The 21,723-nt window shown below is 43.3% G+C and overlaps 1 protein-coding gene across 3 annotated transcripts in view; it reads left to right on the top strand.

Moving 5' to 3' along the window:
• Positions 1-12,612: 12,612 nt before the first annotated feature.
• The window catches only part of Sumf1 (sulfatase modifying factor 1), a 78,571-nt gene continuing 69,460 nt past the window's right edge, over positions 12,613-21,723 (top strand). For 2 of the 3 annotated variants that reach the window (XM_006506445.4, XM_006506444.1), the window contains exon 1: positions 12,613-12,911. In XM_006506445.4, the coding sequence (XP_006506508.1) occupies positions 12,648-12,911 (264 nt within the window). In that variant the 5' untranslated portion in view covers positions 12,613-12,647. The remainder of the gene's footprint in view (positions 12,912-21,723) is intronic. The other variant, NM_145937.3, reaches the window with a different exon arrangement.

Here is a 21,723-nt window from a genome sequence, read left to right as displayed (position 1 = left end):
TGCGTGGCTTTCATAACAGTACCTCGACATTTCATTTTTCTAGATAAATGGGTACCAAAAGTCAAACTGTAATTGTGGAAGTATCTGGGATAGCTATCTGTCTCATCTTTACTGAGATCTTGCTCTTGAAGACATCACTCCTATTCTTACCACTGGTATTCTTTGACTTCAAGCATCATGAACGCTAGGGTTGAAAGAGACATATGATGATGATTTCTCATGCTTCTCTCTCTCTCTCTCTCTCCCTCTCTCCCTCTCTCTCTCTCTCTCTCTCTCTCTCTCTCTCTCTCTCCCTCCCTCCCTCCCTCTCTCCCTCTCTCCCAAGACACATAAAACATCTTTTCCTTGCTCTTCATTTCTTTTGGGGTCCTTCTGGTTCTTCTCATTTTCTCTTCAATCACCACTGTCCAGAAACACCAGGAAGATAAAGAGATGGGAAGTTCAGGCAATAATTCGAGGTTATACTGGAGGTGTCAGTTATGCGCTTGCCACACCTCCAACAATGCAAAGAGAAAAATGCCTCCCTCAGCAGAGGTGCTGGAGACTAGCATTAAGGACCAATTCTATGAAAGGGATTTGTCAGCAGGATCAGTGGCACAGGTCATTATGGGAAAAATGTGACTTCTTGAGACTCACTTCAGATTTACAGGCCAGTGCTTTCAAATAATCACTAAGGTGATTTATAATGTAAGCGAGGTAGCTTGACCTAATTACAGCAGCCTGGACCAGAGATGGGTTTCCTATTCGAGTGCAGCCAAACCACAGGCTCCCATTTGGGCTTATGGTGTTTTGTACTGTGAAAAAGAGAAGCAAACCAGGCTTCCCCTTGACAGCAGCTAAATAGGGAAATTGATACCTTGAGTGTCACCGTAGCAAAAGGAGTAGAGGCAGAGTGAGGCCACAGAAGGTCAGGAGGGTGTTTGAAACAGGAACTGTAAGTAGAAGCGATGAAGCTAAATAAAATTTTAGTGCAAAAGAAGGAGAAGTAGAAGGCAGGCAGGCAAACAGGAAAAGACACAAGTGGACAGGGAGATGCAGGGTTTGGTGACCTAGGGAGTGAAGCAGGAAAGCCACCCTGTGGGTCTGAAGAGCACCGGCTGTGAGGATCCGTGGAGCTGGTGAGTACCCCAACCAGCCTTGATTGACAGTTCCGGTCTTCACAGTGTGCTAGCTCCTTAAACAAAGCGTTTCTCTTACATTTGTGCTGTTGAGGATTGAACCCAGAACCCTGACCTAAGCACTCTAACACCCAACCATACCCTCTGCCCGAAATATCATCACTCGACGTAACAGAACCTCTATCTCCTTATCGAGGCTTATTATTTTGCCCTCATTCCCCAGCATTTGGGAGGCCGAGGCAGAAGAGATAAGGAGGTCCAGACCAGACTGGGCTACATTGTGACATCTAAGAAAGCTAGGGCTACATAGTGAAACAGAGTTTCAAAAATTGAAAAGACAGAGTCCTGTACAATATAGAATTATAAAGGGAGGAGGAGGTAGTAATGAAACAGAAAGGGTTAAATGGAATAGATTTGTGGGGCACAGTAGGGAAAAGCCTATGGAAAGCCTTACACTGAAGGTCTTTGGAAAAACCAATGTGGAAACTCACTATTGAAAGATGTTTCCTAAAATATACATACTATGAAAAAGACAATGGAGTTAAACAGAGTTACCGCATAGTTGGAGGATAAGACCTCAATTAGATGTCACATACTATCAAGTAAAATCCTCAGCACCAGGAATGGGTCATACTCTCTCTGAAGTGATGGCTAGTGGGGTTGCATAGATCTTCAAAGACTGCCAGCTATTGCTATTGTTCTTGGTTACCCTCCAGGAATTGATGCTGAGACCATATTGCTTCTCTTATTTACACAGTTATAAACATAGAGATATTATCTGGAAGGACAATCGTTCCTGGATAGTTTAAAGTGTTGGAAGGGCCAAGTGTGGTGGTGCACGCCTTTGATCCCAGCACTCGGGAGGCAGGCGGATTTCTGAGTTCGAGGCCAGCCTGGTCTACAAAGTGAGTTCCAGGATAGCCAAGGCTATACAGAGAAACCCTGTCTCAAAAAAACAAAACAAAACAAGTGTTGGAAGGTACTATGCATACTACTGGAAAAGAAAAGTCTCATTCAACTCTGAGCTATTATAACAGTTGGCCTAGCAAGATATGCCCACTGGTATAATAGTGACATTGATGTCTGGGGATTAATCAATAATTTTCTGTTTGGATTTAAGTCTTGTTCCATTAAATGGAACTAATACCAATGGAACTATCTAGCCAAGTATCAGTGGCTAGATAGGTCATAGACCTTAGAGAAAACCTCTATTATTATTCTGTCAAATGAATACAATATTAAAATGATCCCTAATGACTTATCATTATACCTGTAGATCACTGGCTCTCCCAATCCTCACCAGGGAAGCTTCGTACAGTACATGTTAATTAACATGGTAACTCACAGCTAATCAATGTGCAGAGAATAAAAGACTTCAAAGTTCTTATCTCCAAATGGGAAGTCTCTATTAAACCCCTCCCCTAAGAACCCAGGGATCTTTATGAAAGACGGAGTGCAAAGAGTCTAAGAAGGGACGACTTAAATTAAACAGTGCTTTCTGGGTGCAACAGGGCAGTTGCACATATAAATTCATAGCAACCATGATAGTATGCAGAACACATGTGCAACCTCTAGTCAGGCAAAGTACCGGCATAAGGCAGAAGTTGAGCGTGAAGTCCTGTCTGCTGAGGTATTATTGACATTAGATAGTTGCTGGGAGAGAGTCATTTTCCTTTGGCGGCGTGGCACTCAGTATTTGAACATACATCAGGATGGATCCCAAGGGTAACTGGGCAATATAAACTGGACTTGATATATTAAACAAAACAAATAATAAACAACAACAAAAGGAGAGAACGTTGGACAGGTAGAGAGTTGGGGTAGGTCTAGAAGGAGTTGAGGGAGAGTGAATATGATCAAGATATATTACATGGAACACTCAAATAATTAATAAGAATCAGAAAATAAAAAGCAAAACGAACAAAGAAACCAAATATGATGTCCTGCACCTTTAATCCCAGTACTTGGATGATAAAGGCAGGAGAATCTCTGTGAGCCTGTTATATGTGTGGAGTTCTAGTTCATCCATTGCTACATAGTGAGATTTTGTCTAAAAAGGAGGAAGGGGCTGGAGAGATGGCTCAGCAGTAAAGAGCACTTACTTTGCTCACAGTTGACCTGGGTTCATTTCTTTGCACTCACATGGCAGCTACATCTATAACTCCAATTCCAGGGGATCTGATGCCATCTCCTAACTGTTGAGAGTAAAAGGCACACACATGGTACACATACATGCATGCAGACAAAACACTCATATGCATAAAATAAAAATTAAATAAGTCTTAAAAGCAGAAATGAAGTTAATTCTCCCTTCACATTCTAAAGAAGCTGCTCTCCCTTCCCTCCCCCACCCCTTCCCCCGTGTCCACTTTCAAGGGAAAAAGAAAAGACTAAGAGGAGATCAAGCACAAATGAGAGTCTCCACCTATAACTTTCTCACATTATCTATAGCACAAAGTTGGAAAAACCTAGAGAGCTCAATGCTAGGTGTGATGCTGGACTCTTGCTATTCAAGCTGCTTTGGAAGGCTGAGTCAGAGGCTTACTTGAGTCCAGGAACCTGAAGACAATAGAGTGAACCCTTGTCCTAAATAGAAAAAAAATCATACACTGCCAAATTAATATCTTTTTCTAACCACATAAGACTTTAAGGAGAACCTGGTCAAAGAACTGTATAGCAGGATTTTCTTACCCTTAATTATTACCACCTATTTCTTTTATTCAAGGTATTAGGAAAAAAAAATGTCCTGTTTAAGTAAATTGAAATTCTTGGGTTTTTTTTTTAATATAAAATTAGTGTGTCTTATATGAAATAAGAATGTCTTCTTATTTCATTCCTTATACATCTCCTGTGCCTGGAATGGTCATGAAGGTTTACAACAGTGATTATACATTCATTTATTCATTCATTCACTGACTGTTTACTTAATACTTATACTCACTATGTTCATTAATTATTTTTGTTATTGTTGTCAACTTGACACAATCACCTAGAAAGAGAGGACTTTAGTTGAAAAATTTCCTACTTCAGATTGGCCTGTGGCCATGTCTGTAAGGCATGGTCTTGATTGATGATTGATAAAAGAGAGCCCAGCCCACTGAGGGCGGCACCATCTTTAGGCAGATGGACCTAGGCTATATGAGAAAGCTAGCTGAGAACATTAGTCAGCAAGCATTATTAGTCCATGATTTTTGCTTCAATTCCTGCTCGAGTTTCTGTCCCGACTTCCCTCAGTAATGGATTGTGACCCTGATGTGTAATCCCTAAGTTTGTTTTAGTTGTGGTTTTTATTGCAGCAACCAACAAGAAAACTAGAACAGATATCAAGTATTTTAGGCATTAAGACTACAGCATTAAATACTAAGGAATTCTGTCTCCATAGAAAATGGAAAAAGCAAACACCATCCTTGCAGGGAGTGATGAGCGGAGGGGGGGTTGTGATGGAACAGAAAATGGAATGATTATATTTGGCGATCAAGGGCAACCTCTCTGAGCATGTTACTTTAATGCTGAGGCATGATGGTCAAAAAAAGGACCAACTATGAAAAGGTTAAAGCATCCAGGTAGGAAGAACAGCACATACAAAGACCCAGAGGTAGCATTGTACTTGATGTGCCATGTGAGTGAGTGCCAAGAAGACAGTAGCTGAAACATGATGAGCGAAGAAAAACCTGGGCAAAGATAAGCCAGAGCATTGTTGGCTGTGTGTGGCAGTCAGTAGGTTTGTGCAGAGATGGATCTTAAAGAGAGAATACACTTACTGTAGAGAGTACAGTCATTTTTTTCAGTGACCAATGCTCTTCATGGGTAGCCCCAGTCAATGACTGAACATGAAGGGAAAGGTGGGGTTAGATGTTTGAGCTCAGTGCTTCCCCCTCTAATATGGCTCCTGACTGCACTGACCTTGGTGTTCTCCACACAGAACCAAACCCAGAAGCTTGTCCTACCCAGTGTCTTTTCTATCCCCACTTCATCTCAGATGCCAGGCTTGTATTTTCCTACTGGCTCCTTCTCATTCCCTCTTCCTTTGCTATTTCAACAATGTTTTTGAAGAACTAATTGATTATGAATCAAAACCACCCACATTCATTTGACTCTTTCTGCACAAGGCTATTTTCCTTCCCTTGTTGTAGTTTGGTTAAGAGCAGTGGCTGACAGATGGGGCTTTGGTTAAATTTTAATTTTATTATTATTGTAGCGAATGGAGCAGATGTACCACAATAAAAAGCAATGAGCAGGGTGGGGGCATTGACACATGCAGTAACAAAAAAAATGGTTCTCTGTACTCCCTTGGGACCGTGGCGGGAGCTGGCGGAAACACCCTCTCTTCTGAAAGCTGGCAGTTCCTTCCTGTGGTAAAATACTGAATACTGCAAAGTCTTTTTGTTCAAAACATTAATGGCTTTGTTTCTAACTCCCTTCCCAAAAGAACTGCCTCTACATCCTCTCTCAGATGCTAGATTAATCCAAGATCCAATCTCAGTATAAAATGACTAGGAATTTGCTGGGACTAATGATGGGATTTTACTCTAGAGGAAATGCAATAGGTAACTACATCTGGAGAAGGTGAACCCACACATGTTGTTGGTGGAAGGGTCACATGGTGCAGACACATCGGAAAACAGTTTGATAGCTCTCCAGAACAGATTTACCCTAAGATGGAGCAGCCTCCCTCCTAGTATATACTCAAGAGAAATGAAACTTGTGTCCAAAGAAAAGTGTATAGAGAAAGAAAAAACATTATTTATGAAAGGCAAAATTTGAATCAAATGTGTATCATCAGATGAGTAGTTGATTATTTTTAATTGTGTAGATGTGTGTGTGTGTGTGTGTGTGTGTGTGTGTGTGTGTGTGTGTGTGTGTATCCAGGTGAGTGCAGGTGCCTGTGGAGGCCAGGAAAGAGTATTAGGTTCCCTGGAGTCTGAGTTACAGGTACATGTGCAGGCCACTTGTTGTAGGTGCTGAGAATCAAACTTGTAAGAGAAGTACACACTCTTAAACCCTGAGCAAAGTTTTGAGATTTAAAAAAAAGATTTATTTATCTATTTTATGTATATAACTACATACATAAAAGTCTCTCTTCAGACACACCAGAAGAGGGCATCAGATCCCATTACAGATGATTGTGAGCCACCATGTTGTTGCTGGGAATTGAACTCAGGAACTCTGGAAGAGTAGTCAGTGATCTTAACCACTGAGCCATCTCTCCAGCCCTGAGATTCCCCAGCCCTGCCTGCTCCCAATAGCTTCATCCAGGATAATTCCTTGGGAGCTTGTAAAATGCCTGTTATATAGGTTATTCACATATATTTATCTAACCAGCAGACCCAGCTCTCAAAGAAGAAGGTGAAGGGTTAAGCTATAGCACGGGTAAGTTTGTTCCATACCAAGAGAGAGCAACTAATCTCATAAAGGATAAAGGTGGCTTTCTGCAAGTGCATAAGAAATGCTGGTTTAGTGATTGTCTTCGTTTTCTGTTGCTAAAACAAAGTCCCAAGATTGGACAATTCATAAACAAAGGGATTTATTTAGCTCAGTGTTTTCAAGGCTAAAGTGTAAACATAGATTTACCGTAAGACAGAGCAGTCTCCATCTTAGTATATACCCAAGGCAGGTTGTTAGGACGAGTTATCAGGTGAAGTCACTTGCTGCACAACCCTGCCAAGCTGAGTTTGATCCTCTGATTTCATGGTGGGAGAAGTGAACCAACTCACTCAAGTTTTCTTCTCCACACCCCCATGGTACACGTTCTTCCTTTACCACAATAACAATAAAATTAAAAATTAATCAAAGCCCCATCTGTCAACTGCTGCTGAGGGCCCTTCTTGACCACACTGATGGCAAAAAGGGAAAGAAAAGAGTCATGTACAGAAAAAGTCAAATGAATGGGGTGGTTTTCATTTATAACCACTCAGTCCATCGCAAACGTTATTTCCTTGCAAGAGCAAAACCTATTAGCTTTTGTCAGATCCCACATCTAATGGGTTCCACGGCCTCAGTCCTGCCACACTGGTAACCAAGCATCCATGGCTCAAATCTTTGGAAGACAGACTGGATCTAAAGTGTGGTGGAGGTGGCTCTCTGTAAAGATGATGGAGCCACCCATTAGGATGTGCCATATGCATTCAATCGGAGACTCTGCATGGCACTCCACTCTCAAATGGGAAGAACACATAGCTTAAGGAAGCAGTATAAATAGGCCATTTATTTTCACTTCTGTTAATTCACTGGTGATTCTATTCATGCTGTTTGCAAAGTTGAAGGTCCTGGTACCCAGCATAGTGTTCTGTATCTGTGGACCCAGCAAGTGTCTTGTTGAACTACAACCCATGTTGACATTAGGGCATGTGGTGGTTTGGATGAAAAATGTTCCCCACAGGCTCATGTAGGTGAATATTTGGGTTAGTGGGGTCCCGTGTCCGTTTTGCCACAGGGCTCAGAGGTGGGAAGTTTTAACTATGCTTACCCCAGATCATCGCCATGATGGTGTGGGGCTATGGGAAGCCGTGGGACACTTCTCTCGGGGTGGGGAAGCACAGTCTGAGGTCCTGGGGACAGCGGGTGCGGCTGGGGGGGGGTGTCCCCAGGCCTGCAGGGAGGCCAGGGCTGTCTGGTTCTCAGGCTCTTGGGCATCCAGGCGCTGTTGGGAGCCGCAAAAGAGCTAAGAACAGAGTTGGGGCCCGGCAGGGCTGATGGAGAAAAAAGGGGAGCTCTGGCTGGATCCCATGGTGTTGAGGCAGGGGAGAGTCCTTGGCTTGGTTGGAGGGCTGCTAGCTTGGCTTGGTGGTCATGGCTGGGGGCATAGAGAGGCCTTGTACAGAAGATTAGACAGAGACTTTTTAGGCAAAAGCCATTTTCATGGCTCCCCATGGCAAATCCTGATGAAAAGAGGCAGTTCACAGTTTTAAGGCATTTATTGTCATGACGGAAAGTGGATAAGTAAAACTGTACCCCACTTCTCAGGGTGGGCCTGATGTTAAATACATTTTGCAGGGAGGACTGTCTGGGAAGGAAAGCTTAATTGGCTAAGCCCTTCAGGCCTTTAGGTACCTCATTAAAATGGAGATCTGTCTTGAGCCTACCTGTGGCCATGTCCTCTACCTGTGGAGAGGCTTGGGGCGTTAAGTGACTGATGGCCAGAAATCTATGGAGGGCTGCAGCCTCTGTCAGGAGCCTATGTCTGGGAACCAGGCAAAACATCTGCTGTCCCTTTAGGGTCTCTGGAGTTTCTAACCTTAGCTCAACCAGGAACCAGGCTGCCTTTCACAGTCCTACATAGTTGGTTCGCAGTTGGTGGAGTTGTCTAGGGAAGTTATGCAACTTTTAGGCCTTTCTGAAGCAAGTAAATCGCTGGGGGAAAGCTCTGAGAGTTTATATCTTTGCTTCATGTCTGGGTCACTCTCTTTGTTTCCTGTGTTTGGATGAAAATGTGATCAGCTAGCTTCTTGCTCCTGCTGCCAAATCATGTCTGCTATTATGGACTCTGGCCCTCTAGAGCCATAATCCAAAATAAATGTTATTCCTTAAGTCACTAATACAGGGCACTGTGGTTTTTTCTTTGTTCAGGGAATAACAAGGAAATGGAGATTCTAACTTATCAGGGATATTAATCCTACTCAGTGGAAAGAGTAGGTCTTCAGCGATCTTTATAAACAGAGCAGGGGTACCAAAATTTCTTATAGTAAAGCTGACAGGATCCTGAGTTAATTTGCCCTCTTTTAACTGTTCTGAACACTCTGTCTTTTTTCCTTCCCCTAAATCATTGTGCACACAGAACTTCCAGGACCTGGGTTTTGTCAGATAGAAGGAACAGGAAAGATCACAAAAATACAACTTGATGAATATAGGGTCATCAGGAGAGAAGGAATCTTACTGGACAAGATACTTCCATAAAATCGGGATGTAGGCAAGTCTGTAGGGCATTGTCTTGATTGATGATTGATGTGGGAGGGCCCAGCTCACTTTAGACAGGTGGTCCTGCATGAGAAAACAGGCTGCGGAGACCAGGAGCAAGCAAGTTAGTGAGCAGCACTCTATTATGGCCTCTTTATCAGTTCCTGCCTCCTGGTTCCAGCTCTATTTGAGTTCCTGCCCTACGTTCCTTTAGAAATTCCTTCAGTGATGAAGAAGTGTAAGCTGAGATAAAGATTCCCCCCAAGATGCTGTTGTTCATGGTGCTTTATCACAGCCATAGAAGCCTGAACTCTGAGGCAAAAGATTTGAGGTCTTTGAGTCACAAACATACCAGTGCTAACCTTTTGAAAGGGAATAAAGATTATCCTTGACCTGGACTCTATACTATGTAGAGCATCCATAAACAGCTTTGATTTGTGCAATGACATTTTACCCTCACCAACTCAAAACAATGGGAATAGCAGTAGGTTTCTTGCTAACTGTTTGTTATATCAAGGAGGGAATGTATGAAACCCTTTGGCCAACTTCTGCAAAACTGCCAACATGGAGACAAGAGCCTTGTATTAAAAAATTTAAAGTATGTTAGAATAGTTCATTAAGGACTCACATACTCATCAACCAGTTACCACAATTATCAGGTCATGACTTGCCTTCTCCTACGTACCCCTCCTTTTTTGGGTTAAGGAGTCAAATCTTCAGCAATGAGCACACACAGAGTTTTTCTATATGTATGAATCAAGAAAGGAATTTCAACATTTTAGGACTGAGAGTTTTGTCTGCATCAGTGTAAAGAGCATTGCATTGCAGTCTCCTTAGAGCCACTGGGTCTTTTGAAACTGGAGTTACAAGGGGTTGTAAGCCTCCATGTGCATGCAAGAAACTGAACCTGAATCCACTGGACGGTGATCTTGATGACTGGGCCATCGCTCCTTCAAATGAATTCATTCTTTACAAAAAAAGAGAAAGGAATAGCTGGAGACATGGCTCAGTGGTAAGGAACACTGGTTACTCTGCTACAAAGATTGTGGCTTACAACCATCTGTAACTCCATTTTCAAGGGTTATGATTCTTTCTTTTGGCCTCAATAGGCCCTATCTACTCATTGTGCACAGACATATACACAGGAAGAACACCCATATACAAAAAATAAATAAGTGAGCAAAATCAAAAGTCTTGTGGTTTATGTAAGATGCATGTATTATATTTGATTAGTACATTACTAAACCTTCTTCTTTTTTGACATAGCATTGATATTGGTCTCAGGCTCCTGGGTTTCATGGACTCTCTGCCATCACCCCGCAGAATATTTGATATTAAGGGCAGTTACCACTGGCTGGTTTTGTGCCAACTTGGCACAAGATGGAGTCATAAGTGAGTCTCAGTTAAGGAATTGCCTTACACATATCCTACTTTAAGGTATTTTCTCAATTAGTGATCAGTGGGGGAGGGCACGATATATTGTGCATGGTGCCATGCCTAGCCAGTAGTCCTGGGCTCTATAAGAAAGCAGACTGAGCAAACCCTGAGGAACAAGATAGAGAGCAGCACCCCTCTATGGCTTCTATAACCACATGCCTCCAGGAACCTAACCTGTTTGAGTTCCTGCCCTGACTTCCTTAGAGACACACAGCAATGTGGAAGTGTAAGCCAGATAAACCCTGTCCTCCACAACTTGCTTTTTGGTCATGGCGTTCTGTCACAACACTAGAAACCCTAACTAAGATACCACTACATACGACCATTGCTGTGTGTGTTCTAATCTGTAGACTTCCCTCTTCATCTTACTTTTTTTTTTTTTTTTTTTTTGTCTAACAATCTATTTGCTGATACATCTGTAGAACAATCATCACTAAACTTCATTATAAGTTAGGTATGGTTGCATAGGCTGTTACAGACACAGCTCCCTGTAGGCTGAGGCAGTAGGTTCAGGAGTTCAAAGCTAGCCTGAACTATGTAGCAGAACATAGTCAAAACAAAAACAAACAGCAAAACCCAATAGAATCTTCAAAATGGATCAGAATATTAGGAGAACTTGGATTTCCTGGCTTCCAGTTTAGGTCCAAGTTCAGTGAAAGACAGTGTCTGCTTAACAGAGTCATAGATCAGGATGCCTGTTGTCCTCTGGCCTTGGCACACACCTGCCCCGGCCCCCTTTTATGCTGTGTCCAGTTTCCAATAGATTCTGATGAAGTGTTGCATTTTAAAATATTATTTATTTATTTTTATTTTATGTGCACTGGTGTTTTGCCTGCATGTATATCAATGTGAAGGTGTTAGGTCTTGGAATTACAGTTGTGAGCTGCCTGGTGGATGGTAGGAATTGAACTCTGGTCCTCTGGAAGAGCAGTCACTCCTCTTCCATGGCTAAAACCATCTCTCTTAGCAAGTGTTGTCTTTCCAGTAAGTTACCAGGTGATGCTCTTACTGTTGCTATGGTCCAGGTTTGGCTTTGGACCCGGGACAAGGGACTGAGGTGCATATTTTACAATCAAAGCAGACCTGGCCTCCAGGTTAATCCAGCATACTTAGGTTCCTACTGGGCATACCCTGTCCCCAAGTAGGCCCCTGGCTGCCTGCTCTTCCCTATATAATCCAGACATTTGTTCCTCTCTCTCTCTCTCTACCCCTCTCTCTCTCCCTCTCTCCCCTTCCTCTCCCCTTTCACCTCCTCCTCCTCCTCTTCCTCCTCTTGAAAGAACATAGGTGGGGGTTGGAGATAGGGAGGCGCCAGGCCAGTCCGGACATTCTTGTATGTCTTCCCTATCTTTATGGCTAGTTGGTTCCTGGGATGACTTTACAGCCTTTGTTCTTTGTCTTAGGCCCAAAAAGCCCTCCTAACTAGCAAGCCGCATGAGTCATGGACCTTGAATTTTAATTTTCTTTCACTTTCTCTCTCTGCCCTGTGTGCCCTTTCTCTCTTTCTCCCCACCCCCCACCTTGGTGATGTTTCTGGCCTTGGTCCTTGGGGGCCAGTGAACTCACTCAAGAGCAGCTTCCCAATAAACCTATCTTCAATATATTCTAATTTGGCATTTATTGGTCTATTTTACCAGTGGAGAAATAACCTATCAGTCCAAACTTTGCGAAGTGTTATTTTATACAATCTCATAGTCTAGATTTACCTAACTCTACTCACTGGTCTTTTTCACTATGCTCACTTTCCTAAGTCCAATTTCTGAATTGCTTATAGAGCTCAAAATTCAGGGTTTCTGGTTAGATACCTTGGAGTTAGATTTTGGTTTTGACATGTTTGATACGTGATTTGAGCAGACCACTTAATTGTCCTGTCAACACAATGTAGCAGCATCACGAGAACTAAGTACTTAAAAAAAAAAATGAGTGTTTATGTAGTAAGGTAGTGGTGCTCAGCAAATGCTGAATAAATTCAACTAGCTTTCAACCACGAAACTAGAGAGGGGCACATTGTCTGCGGAAGGCCTTGAATATCATAGAGCTTTGTTGTGGTTTGCATGCTTTTAACATTAGCAGGCAAACTCTGGCTAACTACCTGGAAGCAGTCTCAGGCTATTATTTATTACCTATGTCAGCCAAAGCCGCTGCTTTAAGCACCACAGGTCACGTGATCTCCATGGGTCACATGACTCCGGGAACAACATGGCTGCGCCCGCGCGAGAGCCGGCTCTCCGCTGCTGCATCAGACTGGCGCGAGTCTTCTTGCTGCTGGTGTTGGCGTGCGAGGTGGCGGGAAGCGATGAGGCCGAGGCCAGGGAAGGTGCGGCGTCCCTTGCGGGCTCGTGCGGCTGCGGAACGCCCCAGAGGGCCGGGGCCCATGGCAGCTCGGCGGCGGCGCAGCGCTACTCCCGGGAGGCGAACGCCCCGGGCCTGACCTCAGGCCCGCGACCGCTCGCGCTCACCAAGGTGCGCCTTCCATTCCTGGGGCGTGTGGGTGTCGTTGGCTACGGCATGAGGCCTCGCTGGGCCAGAAGAGGGGGGATTCGGAACTCCTGGAAAGGGTCGAACCACATCCCAAGTCTCTCAGCTACAGATCTCATTTGACAGATGTCCTCCCCCCTGCCCCCCCCCCCCCCACTGGGAGATGGGCAGGGGTTTGTGGCTGTGTTTATCACTAAAACTTAAGAGAGCTTAGCTTGAAGAGTGCTGTCCATTCTTTCTTACCTCTTCTTGCCCACTTCCCCCTTCCTCCACTCCGCCCTCCTGCTGCAGAGCTCCAGGAAAAGTCTGATGGATTCGGGTTTAAGTTCTAGTTTTAGTACCTGTGGAGCCTGAGTCTCCAACACTGCCTTAAACTCACTGTGCTCGCAGACTTGTATTTATTCTGTAGTGCTTAGCACTCCGACTGCAAAGAAGTATGGAGCCGAGTGTACTTTATTGCTTTTATTTATGTCTTTGTGTAGTGCATAGGTGTGTTAGATGTTAGTATGTACGGATGAAAACAGTGAATATAGAAATGGACCTTCATTCTACTTGCTAGCTTTAGGGAATTCACCCCAGGCCCTCTGAATAACACTTTTCTTTTGTACTCCTATCCAGTCTATCCTTGTTTCCCAGGTCTCTTTTCTTTCCTCTATGTTAATTGGCACTTAAGTTCAGGAGTTGGTGAGGGGTAACATCTCCTGTGGGTCTTCCCTCCCTTTCAATATTTCCATAGATTGACTCAGTGGTAGGTAGCAGTGCGACAACTAAAGATGCTTGTCTATAAATCCCCACAGCATTTTTTGGAGGGCAGTTGCCCAGTGGCCACTTGTCTATTTTGCTTACTGCAGTGCAGTGTTGTTTTTCTGTTACCTACTTGATGATGGAAAGAGTTTTAGATCTGATTTATTCTCTATGGATTTGCCCCCCTCCTCCCATCCCAGTGCCTAACCTATTTTAGACATTCTGTAATATCTCTTGAGTGATGTTTGTTTGTTTATTTATTTATTGGTAGCTACACTATTGAGAGGCTATTTTGGGGGTGAAGGTTATCGGGCACTTTTCAAAGAAAGCCTTTGTAAATATATACTTCTACTGTGTACCCAGAGAATCCTGTGCAGTCCATCGTCTTCTGGGTCATAGGTGAGGCAACTGAAGCTTCATGAGTCAAACATTAGTGCTGGAAATTTGGATCGTATTCCACCTATGAGGAATGTCTGTATACTGTGGCTGGACCAAGTTTTGTGTAGCTATTATAGCTGTTGGCATACAGATTTCTTTTGCCTGAGCCTTTTGTGTTAAGTTCAATCAGTAGAAAGTAGGCAATGGAAAAAGAGCCCTGCAAAATAATTTTATATGAGTTTATTTTAGTTTTATGCACAAAAAAATCATACAGTAGCAAATGGAATCAGGATAGCTTCAAATGAGAGGGAGAGATTTATGGATTCTCTATACTTGGGAAGATTGAGACAGCACATGATTGTAGACACAGCTGGATCCAGGGCACCAGGCAGCATCCCCAGGCCCATTGTTGGCTGTCCCTTAGCCATCTTACATTAGTTTAGGTCTGTTGTATAGAGGACATCCCACCTCCTAAACCAGTTGGAAGAGGAAGAATTCCTTCTTAGTGGCTCCAGGAAAAGTTCCCAGGTAAACTTTGAGCCATTGTCCTGTTCCCAGTTGAATTATTGTGGTCAGAAGAATTGGCCATCTGGAATAGATACATCAAACTAATAAGTTGTCTTATGCTATTTAAACTCACTGAGAAGTTTGCTTGGGGGTGATGTTGGCGCCCCCATGTTAGACCCAAGCATGTTTGTCTTCAGAGTGTTCTTCAAGATCCCTTATCCCAGCATGGATGAAACAGTGTATCCTGGAATACTGGTGGGGGATACTTTCCCACAAGGGAGACTTAGCTACTATTTATTTCTTGATACAAAGGGAGAAACAAAGCCTGTGTTGGGAATGGCTAGTGGGAAGTCTCACCCAGGAGACTTTCTGCCTTGGACAGTTTTTTGTTGATCAAAGGCTTCAGCTGATTCTTTGATGCTTTGGGCTTCCCTAGACAGTTTCTGCTGGATACTGTATCTGATCTGATGCTCTAAAAGCCTGTTATTTACCTAGTAAACTCACTCACTGGAGACTGGAAACATGGCTGTCCTGGGTCACTGTGCATGCTGAACTCAAGCCTTTGTCACAAGACACGTAGTTGAGTGATCCATGTAAACCTAGTAGTTGCTCACAGTGTGGTTCTGTGATAATGGAATGATTTTTGTCTACTTTATGTTTCAATCTTTTAAAGGTACATGGTTGGTAAGTGTGTGTGTATGGTTTTATGTTTATATACATGCTTCTATGAAGGTCAAAAGACAACTTTAAGGAGTTAGATCTCTTTATCCGCCTTTACATGGACTCTGGGCATCATGTTCAGCTTGCCAGGCTTGTGCAATCAGTGGCCTCACACTCTGAGCCATCTCACCAGCCCCTATGAGTCTGTCCTGAGTAGTAGCAGCAGCAGAAGAAGAGGGTTTGAATTCCTCGTTAGACACAGGGGAGAGTGGATTATTGGACACTGGTCTTCCCATGAAGACACAATTAAAATGGTGTTTTCATTTGACCCAGGATCCAGAAGAATGCAACACCTGGATGTATGCAATGCCACCAGAATGGACTTTACCCATTTGTAGCACAGATAACTTGATTGGATAAGTTACAATATATGATCTACTTAGAGCATTCTAGAGTTGGTTTTAATCTATATTCTTCAGGATGGAAATTTGACTTATTCAGCCTATCTCTGTTGGTTAATCAAAGAGGGAAAAGAAACTAGATCAGGAGTCCACAGGGCAAGCAAGGTGCGATGGTGTTAGAATTGTTGGTATTTACCTGGAGGGATAAGAGTATAAAGAATAACTAGTAATCATAGAGAAGTCCGATGGTGCAGTGTGAGCGCACAGCTTCCTTTGGGCTGTGGATTTGTGCTGAAGGACATGAACTTTATTGTCTTGAAGAAACACCTTGTTGTCTGTAGATTTCATTTGTTTCTTTTTCCTACTTTCTTTATCTCCTTTATGACTTTTTTGGGGGGTGATTACTTACAGTGCAGCCCAGGCTGCCTTAAATTCATGATACTCATGCTTTCCACGCGCTGTGATATCAGCACCAAATACAGCTTTGAAGACAACTTTGATGGGATCTTAAGACTCATTTTAAGACTATTTTAATATTTATTATTTTAAATTATGTGTATATGGAGTGCAAGTGCCCAAAACAGTGTTGTATGACATTATTCCTAGGGAGATATAAACAAACATCTAATCACCCCTGAGAGAGAATTGATGATAGACCAAAGTAAGGATACCACCAAAATCCAGCTTGGGGTTACTTACAGCAGCAGAAATGGCTCTGACACAGCTGCATCACAAGAACACAGCACAGGATGCAATTCACAAAAACTGGGAACCTGGAGCACACTGCATACCCTGCATGCAGTTTCAACAGGTTGGAGAGCATTGGCTGGTGCCTGCTTCTTCCAAGCTAGTCCAGCTAATCTGACAGTGTCTCTGAGCAGTTCTTACTACTTAAGTATGCTAGGAGGAGAGGACTCTTGTGAATCTGGTCACTTGCAGGGACTTCCGTCAGGTATTTTTTATTTCTTTCTGTGCTTAATGAGCATCCCCGGAGGAAGGAATGCTTCATCTCTCTTACAGAACTGCTGCTTCACCTCTCTGTAAGCATCCTGCATTTTAAGGAGTTTCCTTCCAAGGTGGAAGGTTTTTTGTTTTTTTGTTTGTTTGGGTTTTTTTTGTTTGTTTTGTTTTGTTTTGTTTTGCAAGACGGGGTTTTGTCTGTGTAGCCCTAGCTGTCTTGGAACTCACACTGTAGACCAAGCTGGCCTTAAACTCAGAAATCTGCCTGCCTCTGCCTCCCAAGTGCTGGGATTAAAGGTGTGCACAACCACTGCCCAGCTCAAAATGGAAGGAAGGTTTTAATCTAGCCAGACAGTGCTGTTCAACAGGAGGCCAGAAGAGGCTATTGGATCTCCTGCAGTTGGTATTACAGGTTGTAAGCCACTTGATGTGGGTGCTGGGAACTGAACTCTGGTCCTCTAAAAGCATGTGCTCTTATCTACAGAGCCATGTTTTTAGTTCCTATTTTGAAGCTATTATTGAAACTTCTGTGTGAAATCTTAAGTTTTTCTACTTCTTTTCAGAGCTTGTTTTTAAAAATTCCACTTTTTCCCTGAGGACAATAGAATCTGTGTCCAGGGTATTATAGAATATTAAGAATAATGGGTACATCCAGTTTAGTTCCTGCGCCAAGGCTATTACAGGGTTCACTGTGACACAGGCATGTAGCTCATGGCTGAGATGGTCTCACAAATGGAGTGGACTTTTGGTCGTTTTACTTATGAATAATTCTAATAGTAACTTAACCTTCATATTCATGGACTTACACATTCAGTGAAGATAATTTGCACTTTGACTATGGATCTTGTGCCATGTGGTATGCTGGAGGTTTTGAAATGAAAAGTTTGTTTTGGGCTCATAAGGCACCTAAGATACTGTAAGGAGAAACTGTAACTGAAGAGGCAGTGAAGGTAGTTCAGTTGGCAGAGTGCTTGCCCAGCACGCATGAGCATGGGCCACAATTTGATCCCTATTGCTCATATATAAAGGTGGGAGTGGTGACATGTGTTTTAATTCCAGTACTAGGGAGAAAGCGATAGGAAGACACCTGAGGCCAGGCTAGCCTAACCGGTCAGCTCCAGACTAAAGAGAGATGCTGCCTTAATGGAACTGCATCGAGATCTGGAAGATGATACCCGAAGTACACACACACACACACACACACACACACACACACATATACACAGGCCACCCCCCCCAACACAAGCCACACACACACACACACACACACATATATATATACACAGGCCACACACACACACATACATACATACACACACATATACACAGACATGCAAATACATAAGTAAAGCATGAAGAAAGTATAAGATACTTTGTGAGTTTGTGGGGGGCGGGCAGAGAGGCAGAGAGGAAGAGGAGAGAGGAGAGAAGAGAGAAGAGATACTCACCAGAGGAAACAAAGTGAGATACACCAACATAGCTAAGGAAAGGATGTATGGCAGGAAAGGCCACAGAAGGGATGGTCCCTGAACAAGGACATAATTCCCAAAGAGACAACATCACTTAGGGAACTTATACAGCCAAGTTCAAGTATGAGGTGGTGATAGATTCTCATGTGAGGTGGTGATAGATTCTCATGTGAGGTGGTGATAGATTCTGATGTTTAGATAACTGCATGCCAAAATATGATAGACATTCCTGTATAATTTTATTTTTTTAAAAAAAGATTTATTTATTTTATGCACATGAGTACACTGTAGTTGTCTTCAGACACACCAGAAAAGGGCATCAGATCCCATTACAGATGGTTGTGAGCTACCATGTGGTTGCTGGGAATTGAACTCAGGACCTCTGGAAAAACAGTCAGTGCTCTTAACTGATGAGCCATCTCTCCAACTCCCTGTATAATTTTAAATAGGGAAGTAGAATTGATCAGGTTCACACTTCGATTTGTTGACTGGCGAGTTTGTTTATGTATTTACTTTGAGACAAGGTATCACTGGCACTGGCTGCCCTGAAACTTGCTAGGTAGACCTGACTGCTCTTGAATTTATAGAGATTTACTCCCCCCTACCTCCCCAGTGCTGGGATTAAAGCCGTGAACTATCGTGCTTGGCTCTTCTGTATTTTTTGAAGTAGATGTTACATTTACATGGTTGGTTCTAAAGTTTAACAAAGTGGGTGTGGAGTGAGAAAAATGATTGCTCACTTACACTACTCACCCCCAAGCAGAGGCAAAGGAAACTCAAAGTCTGTGGTCCCCCTGTCACCTTTACTTAACTTCTTCTCCTCGCACACACTGGGACCATCACATCCTCTGTGTGCACCCTGCCTTCCTTCTGTCATTCTGTCATGGTAAGACTGCCCCATGCCATCTTATTAAAAGGTTCCTCTTTTCTTTCTTATGTCTGCTTTGCTTTCTGTTTCTGCATGACCTACCATTTGCTTCAACAATCCACTACTGATGCTTTAGTTTGTTTCCTATCTTTCTCCGAGACAGATCTGTGGTGCTGTGTTGGATACAGAATATGGACATTTTCAGGATTCTGGGACCTAAATGCCTGAGAAGTGAATGGCTGGGAGGAGTAAATGGGTGTCAGGAATGGGGAGAGGTGAATGGGTGAAACTGGAGCCAGGGAGACCATGAGTAAGGATACCTGAGAGTGGAGAAGAGGGAGGTCCAAGGAAGAGATGGATGGGGGAGAACCGGTGTGGCTAGGAGACCTATGGATACTGGGATTTGGGGTTGAGGGAGTTAGGGTCTCTTCTTGGAACAGGACTGATACATTGGACAAATATATATGATGCAAATCAGTTGAAAATAACATTGTTGAGAAGGCTCAGTGGTTAAGACCACTATCTGCTGTTGCAGAGGACCCAGGTTCAATTCCAGGCAGCCACATGGCTGCTAACGACCCAGCTCCAGAAGATCTGATACCCTCCTTTGGCCTTGACACTGCATGCGTGCACATACATACAGGCAAAACACTATTGGAAAAAAACCAATATCATTATGACTGGAAAATACAGTCACATGATTGAAGTAACCTCTGGCAAAGTGACTCTGTAGAAATGGAAGATAGGACACGTAGTTCTGGATTTCCAACTTCTGTTTCTGTGTGTTCTGACTTTTCTATGCTTGTGGCAGCCCCTCCCTTTCCCCAGCTAATTATCTCTTTGATTTTCTTTTCTCTTTCTTTGGTTGGAACTCTTGTTTCTAGGTCAGAGGCTTGACAGTTCACAAAATCTGAGAGCCCTGCAAACTGACTTTTTTCCCCTCATGATTTTAAACCTATACTTTATATCTATAGTGTTCTCACAGATAGTTGAAAGCCTATTGTACTGGCTAGTTTTGTGTCAACTTGACACAGCTGGAGTTATCACAGAGAAAGGAGCTTCAGTTGAGGAAATGCCTCCATGAGATCCAACTGTAAGGCATTTTCTTAATTAGTGATCAAGGGGGAAAGGCCCCTTGTGGGTGGTGCCATCTCTGGGCTGGTAATCTTGGGTTCTATAAAAGAGCAGGCTGAGCAAGCCAGGGGAGGCAAGCCAGTAAAGAACATCCCTCCATGGCCTCTGCATCATCTCCTGCTCCCTGACCTGCTTGAGTTCCAGTCCTGACTTCCTTGGTGATGAACAGCAGTATGGAAGTGTAAGCTGAATAAACCCTTTCCTCCCCAACTTGCTGCTTGGTCATGATGTTTGTGCCGGAATAGAAACCCTGACTAAGACACCTATTTTTAATAAAGATATAATTCATATATCATAAAATTAACCCTTTTGAATTTTATTGAAGTATATAACTCAGTGATTTTAGTCTTTAGTGAAATCAAAACTTATTGCTATCTTATTCCAGAATATTTCAGTGTCTCTCAAAGATACAGCATTTCCATTAAGCAGCGATTTCCCGTTCCTGATACCTCATAGCCTCTGGCTACTACAGACCTACTTTTTTTTTCATTAATTTTTTAGTTATTCACTTTACATCCCAATTGAAGCCCCCTGTTCTCCAAGTTCTCTCTTTATACACCTCCTTCCTCTTTATACACCTCTGAGAAGGGAGAGGCCCCTCTGGATACCCACTCTGGCACATCAGGTCACTGCAGGACTAGGTACATCGTCTCCCACTGAGGCCAGACAAGACGACTCAGTTAGGGGAATCGGATCCACAGACAGGCAGCAGAGTTGGGGACAGCCCCTGTTCCAGATGTTTGGGGACCTGCATGAAGACCAACCTGCACATGTCCTATATATGTTGGGATGGGGGAGCTAGGTCCAGCCCATGCTTGCTCTTTAGTTGGTGATTCAGTCTCTGGGAGCCCCCAAGAGTCCAGGTTAGTTGACGCTGTTGCAGACCTACATTCTGAGTCCTTGCGTTGTCCTGTTTTGAGTATTTTATTATTTTAAAACTTTTATGTGTGTGTGTTGTGCATGTCTGTGTATTCATGTTTGCATCTGTTCGAGTGCATGTTCATGTTGTTTGTCAGAGGACCACGTTGAGCATCATCCTCAGTTGCTCTTCTACCTTGTTCATTGGTGCAGAGTAGCCTAGTCAAAGCCAAGGTCTCTGGTATGTCTAGTCTTAGTAGCAGGCCTTCTCTGAGGACGGCCCCGTCTTTCCACCTCCTGGGCCTGGAATAGCAAGCAGGTGGGCTGCCCTGTTCACCACTGGTTGTAACTCTGGCTCCAGGGCATCCAGCACCCTCGGTCCTCACAGGTGTCCCACCCATGAGCTTACATGCACAGGAACCATGACACAGACACCCACACGTACATTAAAAAAAAAAAAAAGATAAAATCTTTAAGTAGGAAAGAGTACAGTTTTCCCTTACCTCCTTAGTTCACTATTGCAGTTTTTCCAGACCTGTGTCCTTTATATGTCCAGATCTGTTGTGAGGTTCAACTAGAAAGATCATTTCCCAGAAGGATTTTCCCTTCTTTCTCTGACTTGTGATTCACTGTCATTAACATGTGGAGTGATTTTGCAAGTGTGTGTGTGTGGTGGTTTGTATGTGTGGGTACACAGAAATAAATGCATAAGTGGGGGCCTGAGGTTGACATTAGCTCTCTTTCTCAGTTGCTTCTCCATTTTGTTATTTTATTTCTGAGGAGCATCTATCACTGAACCTTGAGATCATTGATTCAGT

This window comes from Mus musculus, chromosome 6, assembly GCF_000001635.26.
Source record: "Mus musculus strain C57BL/6J chromosome 6, GRCm38.p6 C57BL/6J".
NCBI lineage: Eukaryota > Metazoa > Chordata > Mammalia > Rodentia > Muridae > Mus > Mus musculus.
The sequence above is the reverse complement of the archived record's forward strand: the minus strand, read 5'-3'. Positions and strand labels throughout refer to the sequence as shown.